Source organism: Oryctolagus cuniculus, chromosome 20 (genome assembly GCF_051225735.1).
Source record: "Oryctolagus cuniculus isolate XC-2025 breed Fujian yellow rabbit chromosome 20, ASM5122573v1, whole genome shotgun sequence".
NCBI classification, from domain to species: domain Eukaryota; kingdom Metazoa; phylum Chordata; class Mammalia; order Lagomorpha; family Leporidae; genus Oryctolagus; species Oryctolagus cuniculus.
The window spans coordinates 42,173,741-42,186,514 of record NC_142886.1 but is presented as its reverse complement, the minus strand read 5'-3'; the positions used below and the strand labels follow the sequence as shown (position 1 = coordinate 42,186,514).

Here is a 12,774-nt window from a genome sequence, read left to right as displayed (position 1 = left end):
GGCTGAGGGACACAGATTCCAGCCCAAGGCTGCTGGCCCAGGGCAAGGGGCTCCCAAGCAGACCCACCAGGGGCTGGCCTGGGCTGCCACCCTGCCCCACAGCCGTCCTCCCTGGGCCTGCTGTTCTTCGGGGCGGGGCTCTGAGATGGCTCCACGCCGGGCTGCACAACTCAGGACCTGGCCTTTGTGGCCTCAGCGAGCCCTTCAGCACTGGGCCCAGTGTCGGGAGCCACAGCGCAGCCCAGGCGGCTCTGCCACCCCCAAGGCCGGAGCCCGCTGCATCTCCAAAGAGCCACGGCCCCCCTTGCCCCTTCCCTGGGGACTTGGGGACACTCCCCCGGATGTAACCACTGAGTTTTTCTTTCTGGGTGGCCCTTGCCGTCCATCCTTCTGCCTTCTAAGCAAACACCAGTCTGAGCAACCTCTCAAATACCGGCTCTCCCTTGGGATTCAGGGACTCAGGGGACTTGTGAGAGCCAGAGGGTGCCGGTCCAGGAGGAGCGTGTGTGTGTGTGTGTGTGTGTGTGCATGTGCGTACGGAGGAGGGGGAGGGTGGTCCCACGGCACATGGCCACCGCTCCTGTCTGCTCAGCCTTACCTTGCCCCAGCAATGGCATGGAGGGGTCATCACAGCCACAGTCATAGAAAGCATTACCATCCTCCAGCTCGCTGTTGACCGTGTTGCCGTTCGCGATGCTCTTTTGTTTGATTGTGAAAAAGGCTTGAATCTTCACATTGTACCTGAAAGGCAGGGCAGCCGGGTGGTCAGAGCAGTAGAGGCGAGTCCCTCTGAGCAGGCACAGGGGCAGGGTATCTTGGGGGCCTTGTATCCCGCAGCGCATGGACCAAGGGGCGGGGGTGGGGAGAGGACAGCCAGGGAGGAGTGGGCGAGCGCTCAGCTGAGCTGGGAGAGGATCCTGACAACGACCCCAAGCCAGGTGCAGCCTGGGGACCGTGCTCCTGGGCAGCTTCCTGGGGACCCAAGAAACCTCCGCCCAAGAAACTGATGGAGGTCCACTTACCACAGGTCGGGAGAACAGAAATTCACGCAGCCTGCAGGGGGCGTAACTTGTGCTCTCCCTTCCCCCTGCTCCCAGTGCCCTGCAAAATCTGCTCCCAGGGCTGCTGGTGGGGTGGGGGTGGGGGGCTGCATCACTTACAGCCAGCATTGCGCCCTGCCCCTCCCATGGGACTCTGTCTTGCTCCATGGCAAAGACCCTCGGGCCGCTCGGCGTCGGCAGGTGTAGGAGAGCCTTCAAGGCCACTCTGCGGCTACTTGGCAGCCCCTCGCCATTTTTAGAAAATGCCACCAACGTCCTACAGAAACGGGAGGATTTTCATCCTCCGAAACCCCAGCGTGCTTCCTTTGTAGTGATGTGTGGGCGTGGGAGGAGGACGACTGGGCGTGGCTCAGCTCGTCGTGGTTTCATTTCCGTTTTTTTGTGATGTTTTGGCGGAAAAAAATATCCGTAACATAAAATGTGTCATTTTCATTATTTCCCACTTTCAGGTGCACATGGCTGTGTGACCATCGCCACTCGTCCCAACATGCTCCCATCCTGCCCCACGCCAGCGCTGCACCCATCAATGAGCGACTCTCCACCACCCCTCCCCTGCCCCGGCACTCATCGCTAATCCATGTTCTGCATCAACACCCGCGACCCTCCCAGCTGCCTCACGTAGGTGGAACCACACGTCTCTCTCTGCACCAGGCCTCCTGCACCTGGCGTGGTGTTTTCGAGGTCCATCCATGCCAGAGCCCGGGACAGAACTAACTTCCTCCTCAGGTGTCCCCAGCTCTACGGGTGGTGCTCCCTGCAGCCGGGCCAGGAAGTGGAATTTTACGAAGCCTGGAGCGGAAGTGACGCTGCCCGGCTTTTGGTAAAGAACGGTGTGGAATTACAAGGAGTTTATTCACGTGGCAGGGAACAGAGGCTCCGCTGGGCAGGGAGAAGCTGCCCAGAGTGGGCGGGATGGATGTCCTTGCTCTACAGGTTTGGGAAGCGGCCTCATCCTACACGCACCTGCCACTCAGCATGGCTGGCCTGGTCCGGGTGTAGACAGCACTGCCCAAGATGGTGTCTGAACACCTCTTCCCAACTCTGGGCACACCCACTGTGAACCCGGGCTGGCCTAGCTAGCCGGAAGGATTTCCCTCGCTGTAGCCAAAGGCTGGAGTGGGCAGTGGGGCAAGCCAGCAGAGTCTAGGAGGGCAGGGGTGGGTCCTTGGCTCAGGGCGAGGATGTCCCTTAGGGCGCCTGTGTCCCACAGCAGGGGCCTGGGTTCCCTGCCTGCCTCCAGCCTCCTGCTGAGCACACCGTGGGAGGCGGCACGTGATGGTTCCAGCACTCGAGTCCCCACCAGCCACGTGGGAAACTCAGATTGCACGCCGGCTGCTGCGGGCATTTGGGGAGTGAACCCGCGGACGGGAACACGCCCTGCCTGCCTCTCAAAGGAACGTGTTGTTGTTGTCGCTGCAGAAGAACCCGCAGGGGCAAGCAAAGAGGCACTTACTTCATGATCAGAATATAAAACACATACAGCACGATGAGCACCAGGCCTTCCCACCTCAAAGAGAGAAAGCAGCGTGAGGTTAGAGATACGGGCTGCACAGTGCAGGGGGCCGAGGAGGCTGGGATGTGTGCCCCACCTCCCCCACCAGCGCCCAGGCCCAGGGGCTGAGAAGCCCACCCCTCCCACCCCGTGGCTGTCCTGAGCCTGAGAGGGATGCGCTGAGGGGGCTTCCACAGCCTGCCACGGCCCAGGATTCAATCCCAAGAAAACCTAGATCCTGGTCAGGACAGGAGGGGCTTTGGGTGCAGGAGAAAGGGGCCCAGTGGCTGGGGTGAGGGCTGAGAGCTGACTTAACACAGGGCCGGGGAGGGCCAGGGCCAGGGCCACCAGTGGCTGTCCGCTGGGCATGGCAGCACAGTGGGGTCGCCTTGGGACATGCTGCTACTGCTCTCTCGTGGGTGCAGCCGAACCCCATGGGCAGTGGGGGTTTTTGTAGCTCTGACCACGGGCCCCCAAGGAGCCACACAAGCTCCATGTGACAAACATGTAGGAGGCCCTCTGTGTGCCAGGCAGGGGCTACAGTCATTTGTGGGGTGGGGGCAGGGGCGGGGGAGGCTTCCTGTGCTGACAAGGGACCCTCAGGCCAGCAGAGCCAGAGAGGAACTTGTAGACCCCCAAACCTCTGCAGCCCCAGCTCCATCTACAGAACGTGGGACCCAGGAGCGGAGTGGGGAGGGGTGGGACCTGCAGGCCTCTCTGGGCCCCCGGCACCCACTGCTCAGGTCAGGTCATCGGAACATCCTCCCAGCATGCAGACTGGAACCTTCTCTGCCTGACAGATGCTAAGAGGCCCCCACACCCTAGGAAGCGTGAGCTTTCGGTATCTTAATTCAGGAATCCAATCCTACTTCACTGTCCTAACAATAGGCCCCTATTTTTCTTCTACAGTTTTAAAACATTTTGCTTTTGGCCATAAGATCTTCAGCTCACTTGGAATTTGTTCTTGCATAGGGTGTGAGGGAGGGATCTGGCGTCAGGCTGTTCTGTGTGGCACGGCTGTCCCTGCGGCGCTGAAGACCCTCATCCCTCCCTCACTGCCCCAGCAGGAAGCCTGTCACGACCCCCCGCCCAGGAACAGACCCACGCCCCACCCAGGACCAGACCTACGCCCCCCCCACCAGGAACAGACCCACGCTCCCCCCCCCCGCCCAGGAACAGACCCACGCCCCCCCACACCAGGAACAGACCCACGCCCCCCCCGGAACAGACCCACGCTCCCCCCCACCAGGAACAGACCCACGCTCCCCCCTCCCCGCCCAGGAACAGACCCACGCCCCCCCCACCAGGAACAGACCCACGCCCCCCCCGGAACAGACCCACGCCCCCCCCACCAGGAACAGACCCACGCTCCCCCCTCCTCGCCCAGGAACAGACCCACGCCCCCCCCCACCAGGAACAGACCCACGCTCCCCCCTCCCCGCCCAGGAACAGACCCACGCCCCCCCCACCAGGAACAGACCCACGCCCCGCCCCCCAGAACAGACCCACGCTCCCCCCCCCAGGAACAGACCCCCGCCCCGCCCCGCCCAGGAACAGACCCACGCCCCCCCCACCAGGAACAGACCCACGCCCCCCCCCCCAGGAACAGACCCACGCCCGGATTCCCTATCAGCCCCGCTCCTCCTCACTCTGCAACTACTTCAGCTCTACACGGGTCTGCACAGCTCCCAGGACAGCAGCAGTGCGCAGAACTATTCTTCTCATTTTGAAAGGATAAAGGCATGGTCGCTCAGAACGACACCCTTTTCACTTTCACAGTTTAACAGGTTTATGTTTGTAAAAATAATCTTAAAGATTCAGCGGACCCAACACACACAGACACTGGAAAGAAACCAAGAATAGAACAGTGAGAAATAGACAAGAAACTTACCACACGATTTCTTCATCATATATGAACTGAAAGGCAAAAGAAATGGGGGTGGGGGGGTGGGGGGGATATTTATTCAGAAGAAGCAACAACGCAGCCCCCGCCCCCAGCCCCCAGCGCCAACGCCCACTGGCCCCCTCTCAACTACAGAAGGTCACGGTGAAGGTCACCTTTCCTTAGCTGAAACCTGGGCCAGCAGGATGCTGACATGTGGCTGTCCCAGGAGAGATGGCCTGGGCACTAGGACTCCCACGTAGTTGCTGGGGGCTGCCCCCGCAGGGTCCCCCCCTCATTAATGGGAGAGACTTGCTAACATCAAGGAAGCATGTAAAAGAGATACCTGCACTCCCAGGTTGATAGCAGCTCAACTCACAACCCCTAAGACACAGAACCCACCCAGACACCCTTCCACAGGCTTAAAGAAAACGAGGTACAGAGACGGGATGGAATATTACTCTGTCATAAAGAAGAATGAAATCCTGATGTTTGCCACAAAGTAGATACACCTGGAGATCACCCTGCTAAGTGCAACAAGCCAGACTCAAAAAAACCAAACATGCCCTGTTCTCTCCGATTTGTGGAAATTACTAGAGTCTAAAAATTGCATGGATATCATATCATTTGGTATTTAGTTATAAACATTGTTTTGCTAAAACATACCATGTAAATGGCAATATACTCTTCTTTGCCACATACAGAAAACGAAACAGAAGGGGGGAATAGTGATGGCTCTAGTGGTGCTAGCAATGTTCTCTTGATTTCAGTGCCGGTTGGGAGCCAGTGCTCAGAGGACAAAATACTCATTTGTGCACTCGTGTGCACTTTTGGCATGAATGCAGTATTTCAGTAAAAATAAATCCACATAACGAAACCTTGGTTGCTTGATGAGTACTCGGCCTTGCGGTTAAGACACGTGTGTCCCATACTGGGGGGCCTGGGTTCAGCACCCTCCTCTGGTTCCTGACCCCAGCTGCCCGCGAACGCAGCTGTGATGTCACGTAGTTGGGTTCCTGCCTTGCACATGGGACCTGGACTGTGCTGCTGGCTCCCAGCTCCAGCCCCTGTACACATCTGGGGCCTGAACCAGCAGATGGGAGTCTGGCTGCATCTTTCTTTATGTGTCTGTCTCTTGGCTTCTCCAAAATTTTTTTTTTAAATTTCAAGACTGAAAAGCCATCTGCATATATGAATAAATGGCACATGTGGGCATATGTGTGTGTGTGCGTGTGTGTGTGTGTGTGTGTGTTTGACAGGCAGTTAGACAGTGAGAGAGAGAGACAGAGAAAGGTCTTCCTTCTGTTGGTTCACCCTCCAAATGGCTGCTATGGCCGGCGCGCTGGTCTCCCATGCCGGTGCAGGGCCCAAGCACCTGGGCCATCCTCCACTGCCTTCCCGGGCCACAGCAGAGAGCTAGACTGGAAGAGGAGCAACCAGGACAAGAACCCGGCGCCCATATGGGATGCCGGCGCTGCAGGCGGGGGATTAGCCAAGTGAGCCATGGTGCCGGCCCCCTATTTTTCTTGATAAGAAAGAGTAACCCCTTTGGAAACTCCAAGGTCCAGCTTGTGCAATTTGAAGGGAGGCTGGGGAGTGCCATTGCTCAATGTCAAGGTTAATGTAGGTGTCAACCTGGCTGGGCTCAGAGGCACCCAGAGCTGGGACAGCATCATAAGGGCATTTCATGGAGGTTCCTGAGAACTATGCATGGATTCCAACATTGTTACATAGGTGAAGCCCCTCTTCCCGCTGTTTTTCTACACACTTTTGGAAGACCCTCCTGTTTCCAGTGTGTCTGTGAGGGTTGTTCCAGGAGAGACCTGCAAGATCCGCCCTCCCACTGCCTGGCACTGCCCAGACAGAGCCCAAGGGCAGAGACAGGCGAGCGTGCCTCCTCTCCACTGCAGCTGGGAGCGGTCCCTGCCTGCCCTCGGGCGTGACAAGTCCAGGTGCTGGGGCCCTTGGCCTCTGGGACTTACAGCAGCAGCCGCAGCGGCCACCCCTGGGCGCTCAGACCTTCGCCGGGGGAGTTACACCATCGGCTTCCCTGGACTCGCACGGAGACAGGCGACCGCCACCCCAGGGGCTGCAGGCGAGACTCATCGGATTCTCCGCCTGCTTAATGGTGCCAGCCCAAAGTCCCAACGCAGCCCCTCTCATCTCTATCCATCCCTGGGGAGGCTCCTGCAATGGCCCCAGCTGGAAAGGAGGCAGAGAGGGCTGCCCCCCGCCCCCGTCTCTGGAGACACAAGGGACCCTACATGGGGTGCCAGGAGAGACGGGGCAGCACACACAGGCAGCGCTTTGGGAAGCCACTTCTGAGACAGTGTCTCAGGCAGGCAGGGGGCTCCCCAAACTCTAAGAAGTGGTCCCCAATGGGGGGGGGGGTGGTACCACCAGCAGGGGGTCCTGTGGGACACTGCTGGGGCTGAGTTTTCACAGCCCGATCGAGGGCCAGGGAGGGCGTACTGTAACACATGTGAGCCCAGTGGCGGTCAGCCCACACTGCGCACGCGTCGCGAACGTTCTGATAAACTCCGCCCACACTGCGCACGCGTCACGAACGTTCTGATCCACCTGCCGGATACTGAAACAGAGGCCAAGCCTCTCGCTTGACTCTGCCTTCCAAGGCAAAGTATTTTGTAAGCACTCAACTCCCCAGTAGGGCACTTGGCACGGACACGAAGGGATGCCTGCACTTCACCATCTCGTAGAATTTCATCAGGAGGCCTTCACTGCTTTGGGAAACCTCCACTGATGCAGCACCCCGGGGGGCAGGAGCCCCTAAGCTGGTGTTAGTCTGTGCGCATGGCCGCCCGGGAGGTCGCGGCCGGGGAGCACTGGCGGAGGGGCGCACGGCGATCGGCCGGCGTCGGTGCTCTGAGGTTCCGGCAGCAGGGCCCCGCGTGGGAGGGGTTCTGTGCCTTTGCCACATCCCAGGGCAGGGGCCCCACTCACCGCAATGAGCACGATGACAGACAGGGTGTAGTACACGGAGTCCCGGCACACAGCCCACCACGTGAGACGGACCACCTGCGGGCACAGGGCGGTCAGCGGCTGGCAGGTGCAGGGGACGGACCACGGGCCCCTCCTAACAGCCGTTCCTGCCACCCCTGCCCTGTTTCATCTGGGAACACAATGAAACCAAGTGATGGCAAAACCAACTCTGCTCCAGGGCCGGCTTCCCAGGTGGGCACCACAGGCTCTCGCTCTCGACCCACCACTGGCACCTTCATGGGTCGCTGGCTGCCCAACCCTTCCTGCCAGGCCTCACCCACGAGCCTGCCTCTCTGAGGTCAAGTCTCACATCCCCTTATGGCTCTGGGGACCTCCCAGGGGATCCCAGCCGTAAGCCAGCTTGGCACCTGCCGGGAAGGCCAATGCTAGGTCCTCAGTCTCAGGGCCAGGGTTGCAGGTGCCACTGCTTGCCCAGCGACTGCTGTCCAGTGAGGGTCTGCCCTTGGATTGGTCGCTGCTGGTCTTCACTCAAGAGGAAGTGGGCGCGGTGGCAGCCACAGGGAGTGACTGGTCCCGACGCGCTGGGCCCTGGGCGTCCTGGCCATGGCCCCCACTCTCTTTATGAAAGCATAATCCCCGCCCCCTGCAGGCTGGGAGAAGGCACTCACCTGCCCCGCGAATAATCCACACACCCCGATGATGCACAGGATGTTGAACACGGCAGAGCCCACGATGGTGCCCACGCCAACGTCTCCGTGGGTGATGAACACGCCTGGGAGGGGACAGGCACAAATCCCGGCCCTCAGTGGCACCGCCTGGGCCTGCCCGTTCCTCCGTGAGCCCTGAGTGTGGTTCTTATCGTCTAAGAGTCCCCCCGGGTGGGCATGCAGCCAGTTAGGACACTCGTGTCCCACTTCACAGTGCCCGGACTCAGAACTCAGCTGCGACTCCCAACTCCAGCCTCCTGCTAACGCACAGCCTGGGAGACAGCAGTGACAGCTCACGGAATTGGGCCCCTGCCACCGACACGAGACCTGGACTGAGTTCACGGCTCCCCGTTTTGGCCTGGCCCAGGCCCAGCTGTTGTGGGCATCCGGGGAGCAAACTGGGGATGGGAACTTTCTCTCGCTTTGTCTCTCAAATGATGAAGATAACACGGCAGAGAGAGCAGCAAAGCCAGGGAGGTGCAGGGGCCCCACCAGCTCAGATCCTCCCATTTCTTCTTTCCTTAAGGATTTATTTATTTATTTATTTGACAGACAGAGGGGGGGAGGGGTAGGGGGAGGGGGAGAGGGAATCTTCTACCTGCTGGTTCACTCCCTAGATGACTACAATGGCCAGGGCTGGGCTAGGCAGAAGCCAGGAGCTTCATCTGGGTCTCCCACACGGGTGCAGGGGCCCAAGGACTTGGGCCATCTTCTGCTCCTTTTCTAGGCCATAGCAGAGAGCTGGATTGGAAGTGGAGCCACCCACCAGGACTTGAACCGGTGTCCATCTGGGATGCCAGCATTGCAGGCGGCGGCTCTACCTGCTACGCCACAGCAGCAGTTTCAGACCTTCCCGTTTCTTTGTCAAGTAACAATTCACGTGTCATAAAAGGCGCCCACTGAAAGTCTCTACCTCCCAAGGACTTTGTGTATTCACAGAATTGTGCAGCCAAAATGGCAATCTAATTTCAGAACAGTTTCACCTCCCCCAGAACCCTCACACCCATTCACACCCCGCACCCCAGAAACAGGACTCCCGTCTCCGCAGTTCTCCAGTTTCCCAGAGAAGATCGGGGCTCTGAGCTGAAGGAAGCCCACGGCCTGGGCCACCGCGCCGGATGCCCCCTTCTGTCTCGGGCTGGCGCAGTTTTCTTACCAATCACGGAGGCAAAGAGCTCTGGCGTGGAGCTTCCCGCAGCCATGAAGGTGGCGCCGGCCACATCTTCGCTCATGTGGAGTTTCTACAACAGAAGCGGCCCCGGAGCCTTAGGGGGCAGAGCCGTGGCCTGAGCCCGCTCCTCAGGGCAGACCCCCCCTGGGGTCCTGCACCCAGCTTCAACTCACAGCCCCACCCTCTCGCCCATCTGCCCCTCTCTCTCAGAACGGTCTGAGCACTGGTCTTGGCAGAGGCTGGGATGAAGCACGGGTCCCGAGGTGGGAGCCCAGCCACCTTCGCACCCCCAGAGGCTCTGCCATAGAGCCCAGCCGACCACCTGCAGCAGACTCCCAGCTGTGCCCCTTCCTGTCCTGCCTCCTCCCTGCCTTGGCCACGGCCATCCCTTCCTCCCAGAACACCCTGCCCTCTCCTAGGTACTTTCTGAAATCTTTCCCAACACCACTTCCTCCATGAAGCCCTCCCAGCTTCTCCCCAGTAGAGATACTGCCTCTCTCCTGTAGACAAAAGCAGTTTTCCTTCTTTGACTGGAAATCAAGAGTAAGGCAGCATCAAGAGAGAAAGTGGGGTCTGGACTACAGGCAGAAATAAAATCAAATCATCCAAAGGAGAAAGTGTTGGCCCACAAGGGTCAGAGCGCAGTGGATCCTGAGTCACTGCAGCCCAGTATCCTCAAGGCCTGGCTCCTGCTCCCTGCACGGGAGACAGGAGGTGCTCGGCACAGGGGCCGGGCCTGCCTGGGCTCTCCCACCACACCAGAGGCCCTGGAGGCCACACGGGGAGTGTCCCTTCGGCCAAGCCTGGGACAGAATGCACCTGCCGGCGCTCATTTGGAAACCGCCACGCAATCGCTAGATGCCTGCTGTCTGTCAGTCTTCACCCCCGGGAACTCCCACGCCAGCCGGGCCTTTTCCGCCTGTCGTGTGCACGTCCTCCAGCGCCCCCAGCCCCAGGCCCCACCACAGCGTCCCTCGTACCTCGCAGATCTTCTCCAGGGATGGGACAAAGAAGTCGTCGCACACTATGGCCAAGGCGTAGAACATATACAGAGCCTGTAGAGGGAGCGGGGACGCGGGGGTCAGCGAGGACTCCTGGGGCTGCTGCCCAGGGCCCACCCTGCCCCAGCCAGGCTGCTGGGGCTCAGGCCGGCACATGGACCCACAGGAACATTCCAGACCACAGAGCTGAGCTTCCTCCGTCTCCTCACTGAGGAGCAGGTGCTTAGCACCGAGGCCAAGCTGCTCCCCGGGACGCCTGGCTCCAGCCGCTCTCTCCCCGGGACGCGACATCACGAGCCATCTGAGGCGGCTCCCAAGAGCTCACGGAAAATGCAGACTGATTTCAAATTTGTCCGCACCAACATTCCCTCTCTCTATAAACTAACGAATTCTCTGCCGTGGATCAGGTCCCTGGCCCTGGCTCCCTGCGCACAGGCAGCCTTAGGCTCTCCCGAGTGATTCTGGTCTTCTCCAGGCGAAAGGACGGCTGGTGGCTGGAGGCCGCGCAACAGCACCTGGATGCGGCTTCAGCTCCACTGCCCGGCGTGCTGTGGGCGGGGGCAGGGCTGAGGCTGAGCTGACCACCTGCGGCTGCTGCTGCTGTCTCTCGGGCCTACGTGGGAGAAACCCCGAGGACAGGCCCCGGGGAGCCTCTGGGCAGCTGCACGCACGGAGACTCCTGCACGGCGCAGCCCTAGAGCGGGCCGGAAGCTCCACGCCCCCTCCCCACATTCAAAAGAACTTCAAAGCGCTCACAGGAAGACGGAATTAAATGATAAGCTTGCTCTGGTGCCCCTCCCCACAATGTAAATCCCTGCATTTTTTATAATATACATTTCAATGAACACTGGTTTATTAATGTTACTTGGAAGACAGACACACACACACACACATACGCACGCATGCACAGAGACAGCGCCCATCACTGGCTCACTCCCCAGGTGCCTACAATGACCAGGGCAAGGCCAGGCTGAAGCCAGAAGCCAGGAACTCCATCCGGGTCTCCCATGTGGGTGGCAGGGACCCAAGTACTTGGGCCATCTTCCACTGCCTCCCAGGTGTGCATCCATGGACGGTTCCTTGCCTGCCCCAGGCCTCTCCCCGACCTGCTGCTCCTCTGTGTCCCTCTGTCACATCTTGAGAACAAGGGGCAAGTGTGGGAGGACCGCTCTCTGCTTGCTGTGCCAGCAAATTAATCAGACCTGAGGAAGGAGATGCTCCCGTCTGCGGCCAGCCGGCCAGAGCTCGGGCAGAACCGCGTGGGCCTGGCACCTGGCATGCGAAGTGTGGGGCAGTCCTGTGGGACGGTGCCCACCACCCCTGGAGCTCACACTTTCCAGGCAGGCGGTCTGGGGACCGGGTCGAGTGAGACGCCCACTGCAGAATCACTCCCACCCATGTGGGTGCCCGGAGGTGAAGTCGGGAGTGCCGAGTCTGAGGGCGGGATGCGATGGTTTCTTCCTGCCTCCAACGGTTTTTCTTCAAACAGCTGCTCTTGGGAGACCCGGATGGAGCTCCGAGCTCCTGGTTCCTGGCTCCAGCCTGGCCTAGCCCTGGCTGTAGTGGCCATGTGGGGAGTGAAGCAGCAGATGGAAGATCTCTCTCTCTCTCTCTCTCTCTCTGTGTGTGTGTGTGTTTCAAATAAGTAATATAAATCTTTAAAAAAAAAAAAAAAAAACAGCGGCTGTTTCCCAGAGGCCGGCTCTGCCCCGAAGGCCAGGAGGAAGCACCAGAGCCCCCGGGGAGCATTCTAAATAACCATCACCCCGCGCTCCCTGCATCTTCAGTGACGGCGGCTCCTCCTCACCAACGGCCAAGGAATCCACAGCCGGCACACCCTGGGCTGCTCCCTGACGCTGGCACGCGGTCAAAGCACTGGCATGGAGCAAAGACTTGATTCCATGCCGAATCTGGCATGGAGAAGCCACGTCTGTCGGCCCTTCATCATCTGTTTGGTGATGGAGTGAGAACAGGTCACAGCGCGGGCACCGGGCACAGCTGTTAAGACCTGCCTGGGACTCGCGCGTCCCACACTGGAGTGCCCAGACTGGTGTCCCAGCTGTGCCTCCTGCCTGATTCTAGCTCCTGCCAATGCTCACCCCGGAAAGCAAGGGAGCTGGGTCACTGTCACCCACGTGGGACACTCAGATGGAGCTCTGGGCTCCTAGCTTTGGCCTGGCCCAGCCCTGGCTGCTGTGAGCGTTTAGAGACTGAACCACTGGCTTTCAGATTTCTGTCGCTCTGCCTTTCAAGTAAAATTCACACACACACACACACGCACACGCACGCACACTAACACACACACATGCCCTGCTTTTTTTTTTTTTTTTTTTTTGACAGGCAGAGTGAACAGTGAGAGAGAGAGACCAGGCAGAGTGAACAGTGAGAGAGAGAGACAGAGAGAAAGGTCTTCCTCACCCCCTAAATGGCTGCTGCGGCTGGCGCACCGAGCTGATCTGAAGCCAGGAGCCAGGTGCTTCCTCCTGGTCTCCTATGCGG

The 12,774-nt window shown here is 59.6% G+C and overlaps 1 protein-coding gene across 14 annotated transcripts in view; it reads right to left on the bottom strand.

The window, feature by feature from the left end:
• SLC24A4 (solute carrier family 24 member 4) overlaps window positions 1-12,774 on the bottom strand; it is a 145,185-nt gene that overhangs the window by 43,265 nt on the left and 89,146 nt on the right. For 8 of the 14 annotated variants that reach the window (XM_089322715.1, XM_089322716.1, XM_089322718.1 and 5 more), the window contains 7 exons: window positions 10,255-10,329; window positions 9,260-9,344; window positions 8,065-8,168; window positions 7,397-7,471; window positions 4,445-4,470; window positions 2,515-2,568; window positions 599-741 (listed from right to left, as the gene is read on the bottom strand). In XM_089322715.1, coding sequence (XP_089178841.1) covers window positions 599-741; window positions 2,515-2,568; window positions 4,445-4,470; window positions 7,397-7,471; window positions 8,065-8,168; window positions 9,260-9,344; window positions 10,255-10,329 — 562 coding nt within the window. Of the gene's footprint in view, window positions 1-598; window positions 742-1,022; window positions 1,809-2,514; window positions 2,569-4,444; window positions 4,471-7,396; window positions 7,472-8,064; window positions 8,169-9,259; window positions 9,345-10,254; window positions 10,330-12,774 lie in introns of those variants that run through there. The other 6 variants (XM_051826442.3, XM_051826443.3, XM_089322721.1 and 3 more) reach the window with 4 other exon arrangements.